Genomic DNA, 17700 nt, shown 5'->3' with positions numbered 1-17700 from the left:
AAAATTCGTTATTTCGTGTAAATAGAAATTCAGATTGATTAGTATCATTTTAAGCGTGTCACTTCGGCAAGACATATATTTAAATTACAATTTATATGTTATTTTGTTTGGCACAATAAACTTAAAACTCCGCCACATTGCTTGGTTTGAACGGATGCTCTTTTGAAAGTTTGAGAAAAGTCGGTCTTTCAAGTGTTGCTCTTTCAAGATCGCGTCCTTGGTTGTCAGGCTGGCCATGAGAGAGCTTGAGAAGATCTTGGAGAGCGCGAAGTTGAATGAATCCAGGTACAAATCGTCTACTGACGGCGAAGTGGCTGTTGTATCTGTAGTAGGTGTAATGGGGGTCACGGGTGCCGTTTGGACAGTAGAAGGTCCCGCCTCTGCAAATCTGACTCTCGATGGGGTCGATTGTTTAACAGTCATCAGCGTTTCATCATCAGAAGGTGATTGAGACATCATGTAGACGTTCTTGAATTTTGTTGCGATTCGCTGAAAGTGATTTAAATTAGAGAGTGACTGTTCGGTGGGTCGGTTTAAGGCAAAAAGCGAGTGAGGAATGTTAGTTGTCTCGATTTTGGGGATGGAATTTAAATTATTTATCGTTAATTCGCTAATTGAGTCGTCAATTTGCGTGCTTGTAGAATGTTCTGGATTTCGCGGTGCGAAATCACTACATAAGTTATTAGTGGAATTTGGATTATTTACGACGCAATTTGTAGATTGATTTCGCGCTGCGAAATCGACGTAATTTTTGGCATTTAATAAGAAGCGTTTCGCACTACGTTTAATTACATCCAATTAAGCTACAATGAATTGCTCGTCGTATGTGGATATATTAGCAGCTTGTTGATGCGGGTCGCGAGATATATAATCCACTAATCCCATTTTTGTGCCCGGAAAGTGATCAATCGAGAAATCAAATGGTAGTAAACGATCTACCCAACGTGTCAGTCTACTATTATATGATTTGTTAGATCTATTTTCTCTCATAATAGAGAGAAGTGCTATATGATCAGTTATCACAGTAAAGGGTTTGCCGTATAAATAATACTTAAAATGTTCCACTGACCAAACAACACCCAGAAGTTCTAGTTCGTTTATACTATATCTGTCTTCAACAGAGTTCAAAAATCGCGACGCGAATGCTACAGTATGCCACCCATTAGGTGTTCGTTGTTCCAATGCACATCCCAATCCTTTATGTTAGGCGTCTCATTTAATTCGTGTTTCTAATTCCGGGTTGAAATGTTTATTTTCAGTGGTTTCCGTAATTTGTTCTTTTATTAAAGATAACTGTTTATCGTGCTCTTCCGTCCAGATAAATTTCGAATTTTTCTTACGCAATGGTCGTAGGGGGTAACATAATTGTGACAAATTCGGAATAAATTTTCCAAGATGGTGTACAGAACCCATAAAAGAGCGAAGTTTTTTAAAATTAGTAGGTGCCGATAATTTTCCAATTGCATCTGTTTTACTTGAAAGTGGGGTTACACCTGATTGTGTAATATTATGACCGAGCCATTCAATCGTCTCTTTTGCGAAGTGACATTTTGCAAGATTTATGCGTAAGTTTTCCTGATCCAGTTTTATTAAACATTTTCGTACCAAGTCGAGATGTTTTTCGATTCCACCTCTACTAACGATCAAAATATCGTCTAGGAAACAGAAAGTATTTTCCAAACCGGCAAGAGTACAATCAATAGCTTTTTGGAACTCAGCTGGCATGTCCGTTAGGCCGTAAAATCCAGTTTTAAATCGATATGTGCCAGTCATATCACCACTGACTATGTTAAAGTTACAATGGCGGGCCGTATCACTTTGTAGCTTTAGTTGACTATAAGCGTATTGCAAATCAAGAGTTGTGAAATAAGCGGTCTCCTGCGGCGCCGTTGACAGTGTTTGCGAAATTGTTTGAAATAGCGAATCTATATTAGGCATTTGATACTTGTTTTTATGAATAGCTTTGTTTAGGATTTTTGAATCAAGTCCTATTTTGATTGACTTGTCCTTTTTTACCGTAATGACAATCGGAGATATGAAAAATTGATCTGAACAGTTGTTTAACTTTTCGATATGTCCTTCGTTTAACAGTTTTCCTAATTCAATTTTCACTTTCGGTTGGAGGTGTATGGGTACTTTTCGTCTTTTTGATGTATTACTCGATAATTTTTGTGAAATTTTGAATTGACCGTGTGATTTTTTGATTTTCCAATTCGGGAGATCAAATCAGGAAATTCCTTTGCCATTGATAGCACAAGGTGGATCTATATTATTAACTTCAAATTGCGGGCAAGGCTTCTGAGAAATTGTGATGCCTAACTGGTCAAAAAGGTCTCGTCCTAATATTGGTCGAAATCCATCGGATACAACTGTTATTTTTGCCTTCTGTATGCTCCAATCATTGCATTTTACCGGCGTTTTCAAAGTGCCAAGAGGTTGGACGATATCATTTGAAAATGACTTCAATTCCGATAGTCTTTTCTCCGACCATTGTGATTGAGCACAATTGATCATTATTTCTCTTGCGAGCGACATATTAATAATTGTACAACCACTACCAGAGTCTAGAAGTAAATCACAGTTTGTGTTTCCGATTGTTAATGACAAATTTTTCAGTGTCAAATTTGGGGAACTCGTAATTTCAACAGTGGCAACGTAATTATCATCCGAAGAATCATAGTCTGAATTGATTTGCTCATTATAATTGATATAATTGACGTTTAGACTTTCCTGGCTAGAATTTTGATTAGATGTTTCTGCCGTATCTACATTGTTAATGCGATTAGTTTGTTGAGTGTTTCTTGTAGTATTAAGTCTTCGACGACAAACTTTAGCGAAATGGTTTTGCAAACCACAGTGGTTACATTTCTTACCCATTGCGGGGCAAACCTGACGATGTGTAGGTGTCCAGACTTGACCACAACCACGGCATTGTCCAACGGATGCACGGTTTGTGACTGTTCTGCTTGATCGAGGTCCCCTTACTCCCGCGCCGCGAAATCGATTGAATTGTTGTACTGCGTTCACCGTACTGCCAGTTGCTCCGTTATTAGATGAAATTCTTTGCTGATTCTGATTACCCATTTCCATGTTGACTGCAATGCTGAGTGCCCTCTCTGGTTCAACTGTGTCCCTTAGAAGCTCCCGCTGAATGTCATCATCTAGCATGTTAGTGATGAAAATGTCCCTGATGATGGCTTCTTCACGGTTTTCAAAGTCGCAATTTTCAGCCAGTTCTTTCAAGATGCTGTAGAATTGCTCTACAGTTTCGCCCTTTTTTTGCTTCCGAGAGAAGAACACAAATCGATCGAATGTGATGTTTCTTGGGCGGATAAAGGCAATCTCCATCATTTCCCAGAGTTTGAGGGTAGTCAAATCGTAAATGTTGTCGTGCGGGCATTTTTGTGTTAGTAGTCGTCTTCCTTCAGTACCAATACTTAGGTACAAGAGAGACACGCATTTCTGATCACACAAATTCCATGGACGCTCCCCGCATAGTATTCCCGCTTCGGTTATCTTTTGACACTTTAGTTCCCATTGCAACTTCAGCTGGTTGTTTCTTATTCTACGCTCTCTCTCTCTCTGCTTCCTCGGTTGTGTCGTCAATCGGCATCTCGTACTTCGGTTCCACTGGCAGGCGAACTGTCGATGGTTTGGGTTGTAGCAATGTGTCTATAGTTATATTCTCGCGAGCGAGAATCGCTAGTTTTAGTTGAATTCTCCATTTCTCCCATCTGATTGGTGGGTCTGAGGTTGGTCGTTCCCAAAATGGCTCTATCGACAGCGGTGTTTTTCTCGATTCTCGAGCTGACTGCGCCATGTCGTACAGAATTACAATCTGTAGATTTGAATTGTTTCGTAGTGCCAATTAGTGTTCTTTACTTGGGCCAATTTAAGAGTGAATTGGCGGAGCGATTTGAGGCTTTATTTTGTTATTTGAATATTGACTATTTGAGTTACAAATTTTAGGCTGAATTGGCGGAGCGAAATCGCGTTCAATTATTTGTAGTGTATTTCGCTCAGCGAAAGTTACCAAACTTTTGATACGTCTGAATTTAGACTTTGGCGAATCGAAATCTAGTTAAGAGAAAGAGTCAACTATATTGAATTACGAAATTGAGAAGAACGAAATTAGACAAATTAACAAAAACTGCTTAACAGATTGCATTACTAAATGCGGCAACTTATCATCATCAGACAACGTGATCAGACAAAAGATCATACGCAGGATGTAAACAAAATTTACAAGTATGAAATCTTAAAATTTGATCTTCAAAATTAAGTTAAATGAATGAACAAAATTAAATGTAGATAAATGAACTAAATTAAGTTAAACAGAAAATGAACCAAATTAGCAACACCAAATAATAAACTTAAACTAAAAATTGTACTATTGTACCACAATAATCATTTGATATCTGGGGCTGACAAGTTTCATATGCTATAGCGACCTGAATTGCAGTCTATTTCCTAAATACAGTGGTTCTGAAACCCCCAGCGCAGATTATTAATAGCACGAAAACTTTCGTGAAAAAATTCAACTCCCCAAAACAAAATTTCTTTGCTTCAACTATGTTATGGTCAATAAACTAACTGTCCGGGTCTACAATTGGGATGAGGAAGGTGTAATCGCCAGGTAGACACGTCTGACCAATACAAATCTGTATTTGGAATGTGTACACATTGAGAGTGAAGTCATTACGAGTATACAGACAGTCATAACCACTGCTGTTGCTCAGCTCTGAACACACGGTCACATCTGTTAAATTGCCAAGGAAGGAAGTTGTTGCTGCGCCATTCGAATTCCACTAAACAATGAAAAACATAATATTGCAAAAAAAAAACTATTGCTGAAACTAAAGAGAGAAATGAAGAAAACAATGAAGAATCAGCAAACCATTTAAAAATTTTAAAAATTGCAGAAACATAGAAACAACAAGAGGTAAAACTAGAGTTGCACTAAACAAATATTTGTCCATCTAACTGTTCTTTACATTTTGTTATCAAATAAAAGGAAGGAAAAATAAATTAAATGAAGAACAAGAAAAACAAATTCTGAATTCTGATATTTCTCCACAAGTTGTGACAGCAATGCAGTTAAATTGTGCAGACCTTGAAATGGAATTCTTGCTCAATTTCACTAATTCCTGAAGAACCTATCAAGAAAAAAAACTGAGGAAACCAGAGGAAATCGAGGAAAAAGAAAGAATAAAGAACAAAACTAAAAATACGTTATTTTGCAGCCAATTTCTTTAGAATCGCAACGTCCCATCAATTAGTTGCTCTTGAAAAAAGCAAACGAAACAGTTTTTAATTAACCAACAATTAAGTACATGAAAAAAAAATTTAAGCAACAAATCTAAATAGAAAGAAAAAAACCCAGTAAAAGAACCAAAAACACAGTCAGAACTTTTGCTGAGCGGGGCCTACTTGGTAAATAAGTGTGTGTTTTAAGTGATACAACTCTCAGAAGGGGTTTCTGGAAAAATCACTGTGCAAAGACAACTCTACCAAACTTACAAAAAATTAAACAATTAGTGAAAATCAGTCGAAATGGTGGTAAAAAATTATCACTTTTCACAAAGAACACATTAGCGAAATCAAAATCCATTAATACTGCGAGAACGACCTAGTAAAACCTAAAAACTTTCCGAAGGAAATTTGAAAAATCAAGAAAAAAAGGTATATCAAATTCTAACTACAGTTCAAAAGGACGAAAAGGCTAGCACACATCACTTAATAAATTGTGTGAGAGAACTAACTTAGGCCGGATAAAATCAGTTGATTTTGAAGATCCGCTTCAAATTGTATCCCGGAGGTTAATCCACGGAGCAAATCATCGTTGAATCAGTCTAGAGAAATTCTGTTTTTCAGTACGGCCAGTACTCTGTTCATGTCACAATTTACACGGGCCAGTCTTAAATTTTGAATAAAATTTACTGCATGAAAAATAATATGCTCAGCATAACTCCCGCCAGAAGGTTTGTTTTATATGCGATTCAAACTTCCGCGTGGGTACTTGTCACATTCAATTTGCGTAGCAAGTCCGAACACTAAGATAAATGGGTTTTTTGGGAGTTGCCTACAAAATAGCTTATGTATAATCATTGTGCAAACTAGTCTAGTAATTACCATTTATAAGCTACAAAAGTATGACATTAGTCTGCTCAGTCGTAATTTAAGACTTTGAGACCATACAGGATAATTTAGCTTGGGTGAACTCTATGACCTCAATGTAATCATAATGCAGAAAAACTGCTCATAAAGAAACTAAAAATATTCTCGAGATGTAATGTTTCAGAATTGATTTAAGTTTTTACTCTTGAAATGTGATAGTTCAGCGCAAAAATGCTCTGAGACTCAAATCCGGGATCCCGCTTCGCGCAAAATTTGCAATGCATCTCGCTCGCCTTCAATATTCAGTAAGGGAAACCAGGTTCTATAGTCTCTCCACTTAATACAAACTTGACAAAATTTTTTAAAAAATAGATCACCATATCGCAGCTTCGGCTTGTAAAATTTGAACAGGAATCATCTGATCAAATTATACTTGATTTTTGAAAATATGATTGATTATCGTATCTTTTTAATTGGAAAAATGACTAACATAAAAATTTTGATAAGTTAATTTATGCTCTCAATTCCTTTTTTTACCCAACTATTAAACTCGTGAAGCCTGTTGCATTTTTTTTCAAAAAAACTTGTTGCCTATTTTTTAAAACTAAAAGCATTAGAGCGTTGTTCTGATGCGAAAGTTTTTCTCACCTGTCTGTTTGTTTGTTACAGATACTATTTCTGAAGTGGCCATAATGTAGTCTATTGTTAGGAACAATTTAGGAGTCAGAATTAAATGAGACTGTGTTTACCCAATGGTAGTCCAAAATTAGGGTCTAAATTGTAGCCCCAAGGATTGCTCTCCAGCTATTATTTCTAACTCAAGCAACTTTACTGACTGCATAAATTGTTAATTTGCATTATATTTGGACTTAAAACTTTTAAAAGGAAAACCGCGTTGCAGGTTGTATTTCATTTTTGTTTGCTATTGTTCTGACGACGTCACAATTAATCTGAGCAGACCAAAGTGTAGAAATTCTGATCAACCTCAGCATTTCTAAACAGTTGAACATATAATTGACAGAAAAAAATGGCACATTTCGAAGAAACTGGAAAAATTGTGTAATAGGAAAAAAAGAAGCAAAAATACTGTCTACATTTTTTGTAATAAAGAATGTTGAGGAGTTGCGAACATCATTACTTGCTCGTGAAAATTGTAGAAATTTTAGCAACTACCAACAGAGTGTTTAAAAATCGAGAGTGAATAAAAGTCGACAACAAAACGTCAAAGAGGAAAAAATCGCTCCAAAATATATCAGAAGTTCTAATTACAGCTCGGAATGTTAAAAACTACGATAGAAACTATTCGACAAAGTTTGTAAGAAAATCAATTTTAGCAAGAGAAAAAAAAAGAGAAGTGAAGAATATCTAGGTAGAATCTGCAGCACACAGTCAAAATTAATCTAATTTTTTGCTATTGTTTTTATGCCTAGTTTTGCTGCTGTCTGTAATTTTCCGTAACAAAAATCAACTTTGATCTTCTTTTCACTAATTACCGAACACTTTCCTTAATAAAGGAAAAAAAGTACTCCAAAAATAAAAACATATCCGACATTATAGATTGCCGGAAAGTAACCACCATTGATTCTCATAACCCCGATTGGGATTGAAAGAACGAAAAAAATTGGCCATATTCATTAGACAATCATCCGACACTCAAACGCACTAAAAACAGATTTGACGTGAGCAACAATTGAAAACTACAATGAACTGTAGAACTGATTACTTCATTTTATAAAAATGTGTGCTATAAAGATTCTTATTGTTTTCACTTAGTAATAATACCTTAAGCGCCAACCTTAATTAAAGAGTTCAAGATGACAAATTGGATCTTTTCTATTTCTGCCTCCCCCCAGCATAGTGAGCGCATAATTTTTGCACCCCAAGGAAAAAAATTTAAATTTTTACTAGATGATTTACTATGTAATGGCACGTGCTCTGTAATTGGGGGGGGGGGGGGGCGTAACGCACTGGGAGGAGAAATGGAAAAGATCCAACAAAAAACTTTAAAAACAGAGAAATCAGGCTTAAAAATTGTTCAAATTAAGCCAAATTATTCTACTAAAACAAATATAAATCAATATTACCAAACTGAAAAGTCCACGAATACAATCATAAATACCATTTGAATTTTAAAATTTTACCTCAAACACTATTAATAAGAAATACAGTACAAGAACTGGTAAAAACAAAGCGCCAAAGAAGGACAAAATCTTAAAAAACAGCAAATAAAAGCCAGTATAAGATTGAGATGGTCACGAATGCTCTCTAACATACAGTTGCATTTGTTAAAATGGTTTAGAAAATCCAACTTGCCCAAAAATGTAAGGTAAAAACTATAAAAAGTGCTTCGGAATGCCGCACTTGATCACAAAATTTCACTCGCTTAGCGAAAATTTATCCACATATACTATATTCTCTCCGCACTACATTTTTGTCCTGCAGCAAAACAAATCACATTTTTGCACGTGCGGCCTTGAGTTTTACATCATGTTTCAGAACAACCAGACCGATTTTTAAAAAATAGATCATCATAACTCCTCTTCGAGATGTAAAAATAGGAGCGCAAAAAATTGTACTAACAAGATAAGGGCGGTTATTAGATTAAATTGGCAGAAAATTCTCTCTTTTGTTGTAAAACGTTTTAAATTGGGCTAATTACCTTTGGTTAGAGAAACAAAAGCAACGCTAAAAATCTTATTTGAAAAACCAGCAATTGAAGTGTCTCCTTCTATGGAAAAACCTTTCATGCCTAATTTTCTCGCTCCCTCTTAAGTGTTTCAGAAAAGCTACCTTTTTTCTTTTGTGCCATCTTAGCATTTCTGTTCTTCGTCAATTAAGTTTATCGCATACGGCATGGACTGTTGATCATTGTTCCGGAATAACTCCTCTAATTTCCAAAAAATGGATAATAAAAACTCTTCTTCACGTTGTAAAATGATTGCGTTAGAAAGGTCTAACTGATATTCTAGTTTTTTTGGCTACAAATGGCATTCAAATCATTTCAAACAACAAATTTGCTGGCTTTTAATTTTTCCTAAGAAACTTTTTGTGAATCAATTCATCTGATTAACCCAATAATTAAATTTATGAGGCTTGATGTACCCTTGGTTATCATAATCAGGGAAATTTCTCTTTTCCGCTGGACCATAAGTTTTTTCTAAGTTTTTTTGAAAGAACTAAAAGCATTATAGCGTTGTATATTATGTAGAAAAAAATGGCATTGGTCTCTGAATGCTGAAAAATTTAAATATTCTCTTAATAAGACAAATTTGGCACACAATTAGACCTCAATAGGACTCTGGATCAATATGATGAAGTTCTGATGTTCCGCTGACTTAGAATTGAATTTGCTTCAGAGATAAGCACAGCTAGAGCCAACCAAAAGTTTTACTCAAAAGAGTGAAAGAAAGAGCACGCTTTATACTGTTGATGTCAATTATTGCGACTCATTGTTGACGTGCCTTTTGAGTTTTTTTTCTGTGTTGCATAATGTCTTCGTTGATAAAAAATAAACCAGCACCTCAACTTTGCATGTATCGAATTTTTAGCAGAAGGTGTTTTGACTTTGACACTTTCTTTTAGGACAAAACCGACCAACTTAATAACAAACGCTTCACAATAATTCCTCTTCGGGTCGTATGAAAGTTTCACAAGAACCCCAAATTTATTTTTTGAATATTGTTTTAGACTGTCAACAACTTTCAAACCAATTTAAAAAAAATTGCAAGCCTACAGTTTTTCATCGCAAACTCTGAGATCTAAGTTTGTCCCAATTACTCTATTATCAACTTATTGAAGCTTAATGTAATTTTTCAATTTGAATCGAATCTCTTTATTTTACCAAGACTTTTCTTCTTATCTCTTTGTTGCCAAGTCTTGAATAAAAAAACTGAAATAGCCTTGATTATGATATTATGACGAAATGGTCTCACTTGTCTGTAAAATTTAGCTACAGATAGTTATTCCAAAGTGGTCTTTTATTTTTTGCTTTATGAGTCAGCATTAAAAATAGCCTGCTTTGACTAAATTTTGAATGATAAGCAGAGTGAGAATTTTTCTCTCTGAAAAGAATATCTCTCTGCATTAGGTCAAAATTGAGTTTTAAATGACAGCCTTATGGATTGCTCTCTTGCTACTTTCTACTTTTTGTTATTCAGTCAAGCTTACCGATTGTGTAAACCGTTAATCTGCAAGATTAGATAGTTAGAAAATTGTTCGAAAACGTATCCCAATCAAAATTTTTAGTCCATTTTTATTACTGTTTTGGAGAACTACCAATGCTGACTTTTATCGCGATTAATCTCAATTCTCCTTTAACCAAATTTCAAAGTCCCAAGCCTCTCAGGGAAACTAAGGGGGGTAAAACCACGCAGAATATATTGAATGTGCTCAAGATTCAGTTTTCAACTCGATCTCGGAAGAAATCCGCCCGCTGTTTTGTTATTTATAAGTATTAAATACTGCTTTGTCATGTTTCGTTGCTTAATGACTTGTTTCAATGCTTTGGACTTCTTTTCCAGCGCGGTTTACCATTTTGTATTGTGCTTTTTTAGTACTCTATTAAATTATTTTGCTAACTCCCCACTACTTGTCCAAATTCAGGTTTGAAACAGAAGGATCAGTTTGAAACAAAATACTGCTATGCAGTGATTATATTGGAAAATTTGGAAAATTACTTTGTGACTGGTCGTGAAAATTTGCGACTGCAACAACTTGACTAAAGATGTCGTCAATTTCTACAGCTATTGCATAAATATTTACGGAAATGAGAATGTTTATTATTGGTAATGAACTATTATACCCCAATCATAAAATTCTCAGACAGCAGAGTCATAAAGCAGAGTCTGAATCTGGATAAAATTTTGAATAATATCCCGATTGACAAAAAAATGTTATCTTCTAAATCACTTTCTATTTTAGACCCTCGATCAGACTATAAATGGGACAAATTTAGTACAAAATGTGACTTGACTGAGTCTATGAATCGACATGATGAAGTTTAGTGCTTCTGCTGTTTTAGTAATGACTTTGCTGTTCAGAGTTAGGTACGGTTTTATAGAAAGTGAGTGGAAAAATAAAAGTGGAAAAGAGTGAGTGAAAAAAAAGAGTGGAAAGGAGTAAGTGGAAAAAGATGTGGAAAGGAGTGAGAGGAAAAAAAAGTATTTCTATCTCAGCTTTCTCACAGCTTTCTCATCTTTTTGGAAATCTTAAATTTGTAATTCTTGACACAATTGCAATTGATTAGAATATGTTTTTTGTGTCAGAAAAAGAACATACAGATATATTGAGAAAGGTGCTGTGAGCAAAATCGTTGACACTTGAGTTGAAGGTCACTCGAATGGTACAGTTGTCTGTCCCATCACTGCACACTGCTTCCACAAATGTCACAAAACTCTCACTTGGCACTAAACATACCTCGAGTTTAATGATCATTACGATGCAGAGGTATACCCCAAAGTTTCCGCCTTAGTAAAATTGGCTCGAAAATTAGTTACATACAATGAACGAAATTAGATGACATCCTTTGTATCTTACTTTTCGCAAAAGGGGTTTTGAAATAAAAGAACATTCGGTGCGAAAAGTAGGTAACAAATCTTGTAGTACGTTTCCGCTCAATTTAGGTCTCTATTATTCGCGCGCATTTTGAGCATGCAATAAACACTTTTATAAAGATTTAATTGAAGCTTTCAAAGCTTTAAAGTACTTTAAATACATGCAACCACAAAAACTGTTTTTTTTTCCGAAAAATCCCTCGCACGTCAAAGGCTTTGTATATCAATGTGGGACTGGCCAATTTTATTAAGTAGTAATAAACAGTACTAATAAGTAGTAATAAGTAGTAACAAAGTACTATAAGTAGTAATAAAGTAGTAATAAAGTACTACTAGTAGTAATAAGTAAGGCTTAATTAAATAAGTAGTAATTAATTTAGGCTTAATTGCGGATTATATGCGAAATCGAGCTACATTGCGTGCAAAAAATCGATACGTAAATTGAACGGATGCGTGATACAACTCGCGCGAAAAATAGGTTATTGAGTTTGTACTTGTATTTCGCGGCTAAAATTAGGACAATTTTGCGAACACGGGATACGATATTCCCTTCCATTTTGCCGGTTTCTGCTAAAGTAGCTATTTTCCGCAATATTGTACAACTTTCAATGTATTAACATAGTTAAAACAAACAAGAGATACACATATCGGGCATATCTGCCCGTGACGATTTGCGTATAGCTCTGCACTGTAATGATTAGTTTCCAATGCAAATGAATGGTTCTTCTTAATTCAAGTCAAAATTTATAACTAATGGTACGTTATTATAAATTAACGGTGACAGTATGAATGACTTGTCAGTCGTATATGCTTTAAAGAAGCGACCTTACAAAGTACCTAAGTCATTCTGTACCTTTTAATGTATCTCTTTCCCTTGGGAGAATAAATTATACCTTAAAAAAGAATTTGGTTGAAATTTAGCAGAATGAATATACAAATAACTCTAGACAAAAAGAGTTAACAATTTTTTAATGAAAAATTAGTGAAAAAACGTACTTCACTACATTTTTTAATGGTAAAGTATATATTGGAGTCTCCCGTGAGGCGGATACAATGTTTGTTATAACGATAATTGCTTTATACATTCATAGTTCACAAAATTCCTAGTTTTTCTTTTAAGAAAATAGTGAATACGTCCTTCAGAAATGTCTTCATGGGAAACTTTAACATCAATTGTTGTAGATTTATTTGTATCAGCCTTAAGATCAATTTCTAATAAACTGTCTTAAATTAAAAGTATTCTTAAGATCGGAAAATAAATTAAAAAGCCACGCTAGATTTGCGGTGAAAATAGATAACCACTCAAAGGCAACTGCGGCTGACAAGTTGTACTTACTGTCACCTTTAATATTATTGTTATTTAGATACGATTTAGTGAAAATCTGGCCTCGATTACAAAATAATATACCACTGTAGTCTAAAAGTAATAGAGCAACCTGAAAAAAAACGTAATTAGAACAGATTTTTGTTTTTTTTTTAGTTTTAGTTTTTAGTTTACATTTTTTTAGTTCATTTTTTTTCAAAAACTGATCACTGAAAGGATCAGTTTTTGAAAAGGATCACTGAAAGGATCAGTTTTTTCAAAAACTGATCACTGAAAAAAAAACGTAATTAGAATAGACTTTTGTTTTTTTTTAGTTTTAGTTTTTAGTTTACATTTTTTTAGTTCATTTTTTTTTTCAAAAACTGATCACTGAAGGGAACATGGTATTAAAACTCACTTTATAAGATTTTATATGAATGAGGTCAAAGTTGTCAAAGAATTTTTATTTGAAGTTACTTTGATGTTTTGCGGCTTTAATTTGATCATATTAAAGATATTACTAACTGTCAGGGTCTACAATTAGAATATCGAACGTCATTTCATTGGGTAGACACGTTTGGCCAATGCAAATCTGTATATCAAATGTATACAGATTGAAAATGAAGTCATTGCGTGAGTACACACAATCATAGCCATTGCTGTTGCCTGTCTCTCTACATACGCTCACATCTGTCAAGTTAGCCTGGAAGAAAGTTGTTGCTGCTTTGTTTGAGGTCCACTAAACATAAAAAACCTAAAATCAGTCCAGAATTAGAGAAACAAACAGCCAGATCTGAAGTTTGCGCTGCGCTTAGTAGCAGAGAACAATTTTTTTACTTTTTTATTTTTTAGCTTTTTAGCTGATCAATAAGAGTCTCTTTTGTACAAACAAAAATTGCTTAAAAAATTTTCCCACTTTTGTATTTCTCATACACATTTGGCGCTGGATTAAAACTAAGCAAAAATTACAACCATTTGTTTAAATTTATCTTTATTTGTGTTTTGGACATTTTTGTTATTCAGTACTGAAATATTTCATAGCGATTATGTAGATTTTAAGAAAGGAAACGTACTGATATGTTGAGGAACGTGATGGAGGCGAAATCATTGACACTTGAATTAAAGTTGACATGGATGGTGCAATTGTCACTCCCACCAATGCATTCCACTTCCGCCAAGGTAACAATACTTTCAGTTGCCACTAAACATAAGTTTTTTACATTGGGCAACAATCATCAAAGATAATCAGTTGCTTGCAATTAGATTTTACGAAAACTGGCCATCTAAAATTCGATGAGCGTTTAAGAATCAACAATCTATGCCCGCTTGGAGTTCCATATAGTTCTTTTGGGGTAAATTTGAATTACCCGTCTTTCAGTTACGCTTCATGAGCAGAGAATAAAAATGATATTTTGATTTATTTGCGGTTCCGTTACCCTTTTTGGAAAAGAACAAAGAACATTGGTCTGTTTTTCCTATATACACTTTACTGTGCCAAAAACTGTAGTCAAAATGTTGTCTAATTTGTTGCCTTCATAAAAATTCGGAAAAAGAAATCTCATGCCATAATTGTATTGTTCTACAACTTTTTCATTTAGTAGCAAGTTTGATAGTGGATTGTCTGGCAAAATGTTTCGGGATGGATGGTTGTCTTAAATGGTGTTTAGAACGTTTTGGGAGCAAAACTTGGAAAAATAAATATAGTTCTAGCCAACAGGGGTCGAAATATTTTTTAATGTAGCAGCCTGGATGTGTAATGCAACCTGGATATTTAATGCAAATTTACTTGATTGCTGGCATTGTGTAATAATAAAAATGAGGTACGGAAACTAATTCTTGCTTAAAATTCTGGCGCAACTCGTACTTTCACTGCCCGTCCCTCATTACTAACTTATAAACATTTTCTGATGACAAACTTAAATCGCTATGACAAACTTTTGGAACGAAAATGACTTTGGTGCTGCCACTTTTTCAACAGGTCGTAAACAGATGGTTTAAAGGTAGTTCAACTTTTTCATGTACATCTGTGTATCATTTTTGGTAACAGTTTTCCTTTAAAAAAATATTTGAAGACTTCTTGGCAATAACAACAAACAATGTCTGCAATTTTCCCTATTATTTAGCGTAGTGCGCCTACTGTGGTCTATTTCCAAAGAAAACTTATCTTGAAGTTTATTTGAAATACTTAAAAAAATATTTGCGGCAGAAAAAGTATATGACAAACATCGACACTTATATATATATATATATATATATATATATATATATATATATATATATATATATATGTGTGTGTGTGTGTGTGTGTGTATTCAGCAGAAATTGTATCCTTATTTACGTATTTTTGAACACTTTTTGCAGCTCTGATCTGTTTAAATTGTAGCCAAGCTCCATGTCAACAAAAGTAGTACTTACTGTTTGGGTCAACAATTAGGATGTCGAAAGTGTAATCACGCGGAAGGCATATGTGAGCAATACAAATCTGCAATTTGAATGTGTACAAATTGAGCGTGAAATCATTTCGAGAGTATAAACAATCAAATCCATCACTATTGCTCAACTCTGTACAGACGCTTTGATCTGTCAAGTTAACAGGGATTGAAGTTGATGCTGCTCCGTTTGAGGTCCACTAAACAATAACTAAGCTTTTAGTACAAAACCCAATTTTTCAATTAAAACAGAAAAGCAAAAAATTAAAATGACATGCGTCACATTTTTTTTTAAATTTTAATGGAAGCTTGACTGGAATAGGCCAACAATTAATGGAAGGCAATGAGAGAAAAAGACCTTCAATTAATGTTGATGTTGAATACCAGTAAACCCTAATGAAACGCTTGACTTTTTATTGTGCTGTATAAGGTATTTTGTAGCATGTTTCTACGAGGAATTTAAATTGCTGCTCTATGTTGCTAAATTTTAAAAGTCGACTTTTCATATAAAAGTAATATGTCGACAGAATCCTGCAGAAAAATCGTTTCCAAGAAATCTGGATAATCGTAATCTTAAGGAAATGCCATGTTTTTTGAGAGTTTTGTGCAAGAATCAATGATTATGTAGGAGTGACTTCATTTTAGACAACTGTTGTATTCATGCCCAAATTTTGCATGATATTTGTTGTTATAATTAGTGAAAAAATGTTAGCTTATTGATTTTTTATTGTGGGAACAAGAACGTACTGATATATTGAGAAACGTGCTGGAAGCAAAGTCATTGACACTTGAGTTGAATGTCATCCGAATGGTGCAGTTGTCTGTCCCACCAGTGCATTCTACTTCGGCCAACGTCACAATACTCTCACTTGGCACTAGACATTTGTTATATATAATTTTTAAAGACAAATGAAAATTACAATACGATATAATTAAAAATTTTAAAAAATTCTTTTGCCACTCATTCTGTCTCTGATTCCTATGGCACGTTGATTTAGTTTTCCTTATAATTGAGGAAAGCAGTAAAGTATATTTTAAAATTATGTGTCATTAGAAAATCAATGCTTCAAACTGTTTTTCAATTGTTTGATTTTATCTGTTCGCTTAGTTTCGAATAATTTTTTTTCAAATAAAATTTATTCTTACAAAACTAATAATTGGAAGTCAACTGTGGCGGTCAAATTGTGTATACTTGTCATATACAAAGTAACAAGTTTTGTTATTACGGTGGGTTATAAATTAATGGCCCGGATTATGAAATCAAGTACAACTGTATTCTAAGAGTAGGTTGATCTGGAATATGCACATTCTGTGTTAAATGTTTTAAAAATGATTACTGTCTTTTACTGATTCAAAAAAGAAAAAAGCCTGTGAGAAATTGATTAACTGAAACAAAAGAGGTCTAATTTCAACATTATAAGATTTTGATCCGGCTCATAACACGGCTCAACGCTAAAGAAATTATTATTTTTTTTTTATTTTGACCTCTTCTTGAATCGATTGTAATAATATATGATAAATAGCATATATGAGAAATAGCGAGAACCTACAAACGTCTTTAATGTTCAAGTTTAAGACTATACTAACTGTCTGGATCTACAATTAGGATGTCGAAGCTGTAATCACCGGGAAGACATGTTTCACCAATACATATTTGTATATGGAACGTGTACAAATTGAATGTGAAGTCATTCCGAGAGTAAAAACAATCATATCCGCTGCTGTTGTTCATCTCGCTGCATATGCTTTCATCTGTCAAATCGGCACGGAAAGAAGTTGTGGCTGCTCTATTTGATGTCCACTAAACATTTAGAAAGTGTTGAAAACCCATTTTTCAACGAAACGGATGAAAAATAACAGCAATATTTCCCGAGTAAGTCGAATCTGGCCAAGCACTTATTTATACGATAAGCGGTTTCTGATACGGGCTTTGCACGAACCTAGTCGATCTTGCAGGTATATTTTGAAAAAGTAAACTCTTATTATCTTCGAGGAGTAATGTGAAGTTTGTCCCCCCTATGTGTCACCCGTATGTGAAATTTGACTTTTAAAAAAACTTGTGAGCTGTTTCTTAAGTGCGTATACATTGTTTGTGGTTGAAAGCGAAACTAACAGATATGTTGACGAATGCGATTGAGGCAAAGTCATTGACATCCGAATTGAAGGTAACTCGAATGGTGCAATTGTCAGTCCCATCAATGCATTCTGCGTCCGCCAAAGTAACAATACTTTGACTTTGCACTAAACATAAATTGTCTACACATAACGACTGCCATTGACGATAACCAGATGCTTGCAT

The 17700-nt window shown here is 34.3% G+C and overlaps 1 protein-coding gene across 1 annotated transcript in view; it reads right to left on the bottom strand.

The window, feature by feature from the left end:
- LOC142336593 (uncharacterized) overlaps positions 1-17700 on the bottom strand; it is a 32244-nt gene extending 14544 nt beyond the window's left edge. The window contains exons 1-8 of the mRNA XM_075385503.1: positions 17515-17700; positions 16989-17202; positions 16149-16276; positions 15388-15601; positions 14046-14173; positions 13498-13711; positions 11395-11522; positions 4595-4808 (exon numbers count right to left, since the gene is read on the bottom strand). Coding sequence (XP_075241618.1) covers positions 4595-4808; positions 11395-11522; positions 13498-13711; positions 14046-14173; positions 15388-15601; positions 16149-16276; positions 16989-17202; positions 17515-17700 — 1426 coding nt within the window. The remainder of the gene's footprint in view (positions 1-4594; positions 4809-11394; positions 11523-13497; positions 13712-14045; positions 14174-15387; positions 15602-16148; positions 16277-16988; positions 17203-17514) is intronic.

Source organism: Convolutriloba macropyga, chromosome 3 (assembly GCF_964194025.1).
Source record: "Convolutriloba macropyga chromosome 3, txConMacr16.3, whole genome shotgun sequence".
Lineage (NCBI taxonomy): Eukaryota > Metazoa > Xenacoelomorpha > Acoela > Convolutidae > Convolutriloba > Convolutriloba macropyga.
This window is presented reverse-complemented; position numbering and strand designations above follow the sequence as displayed.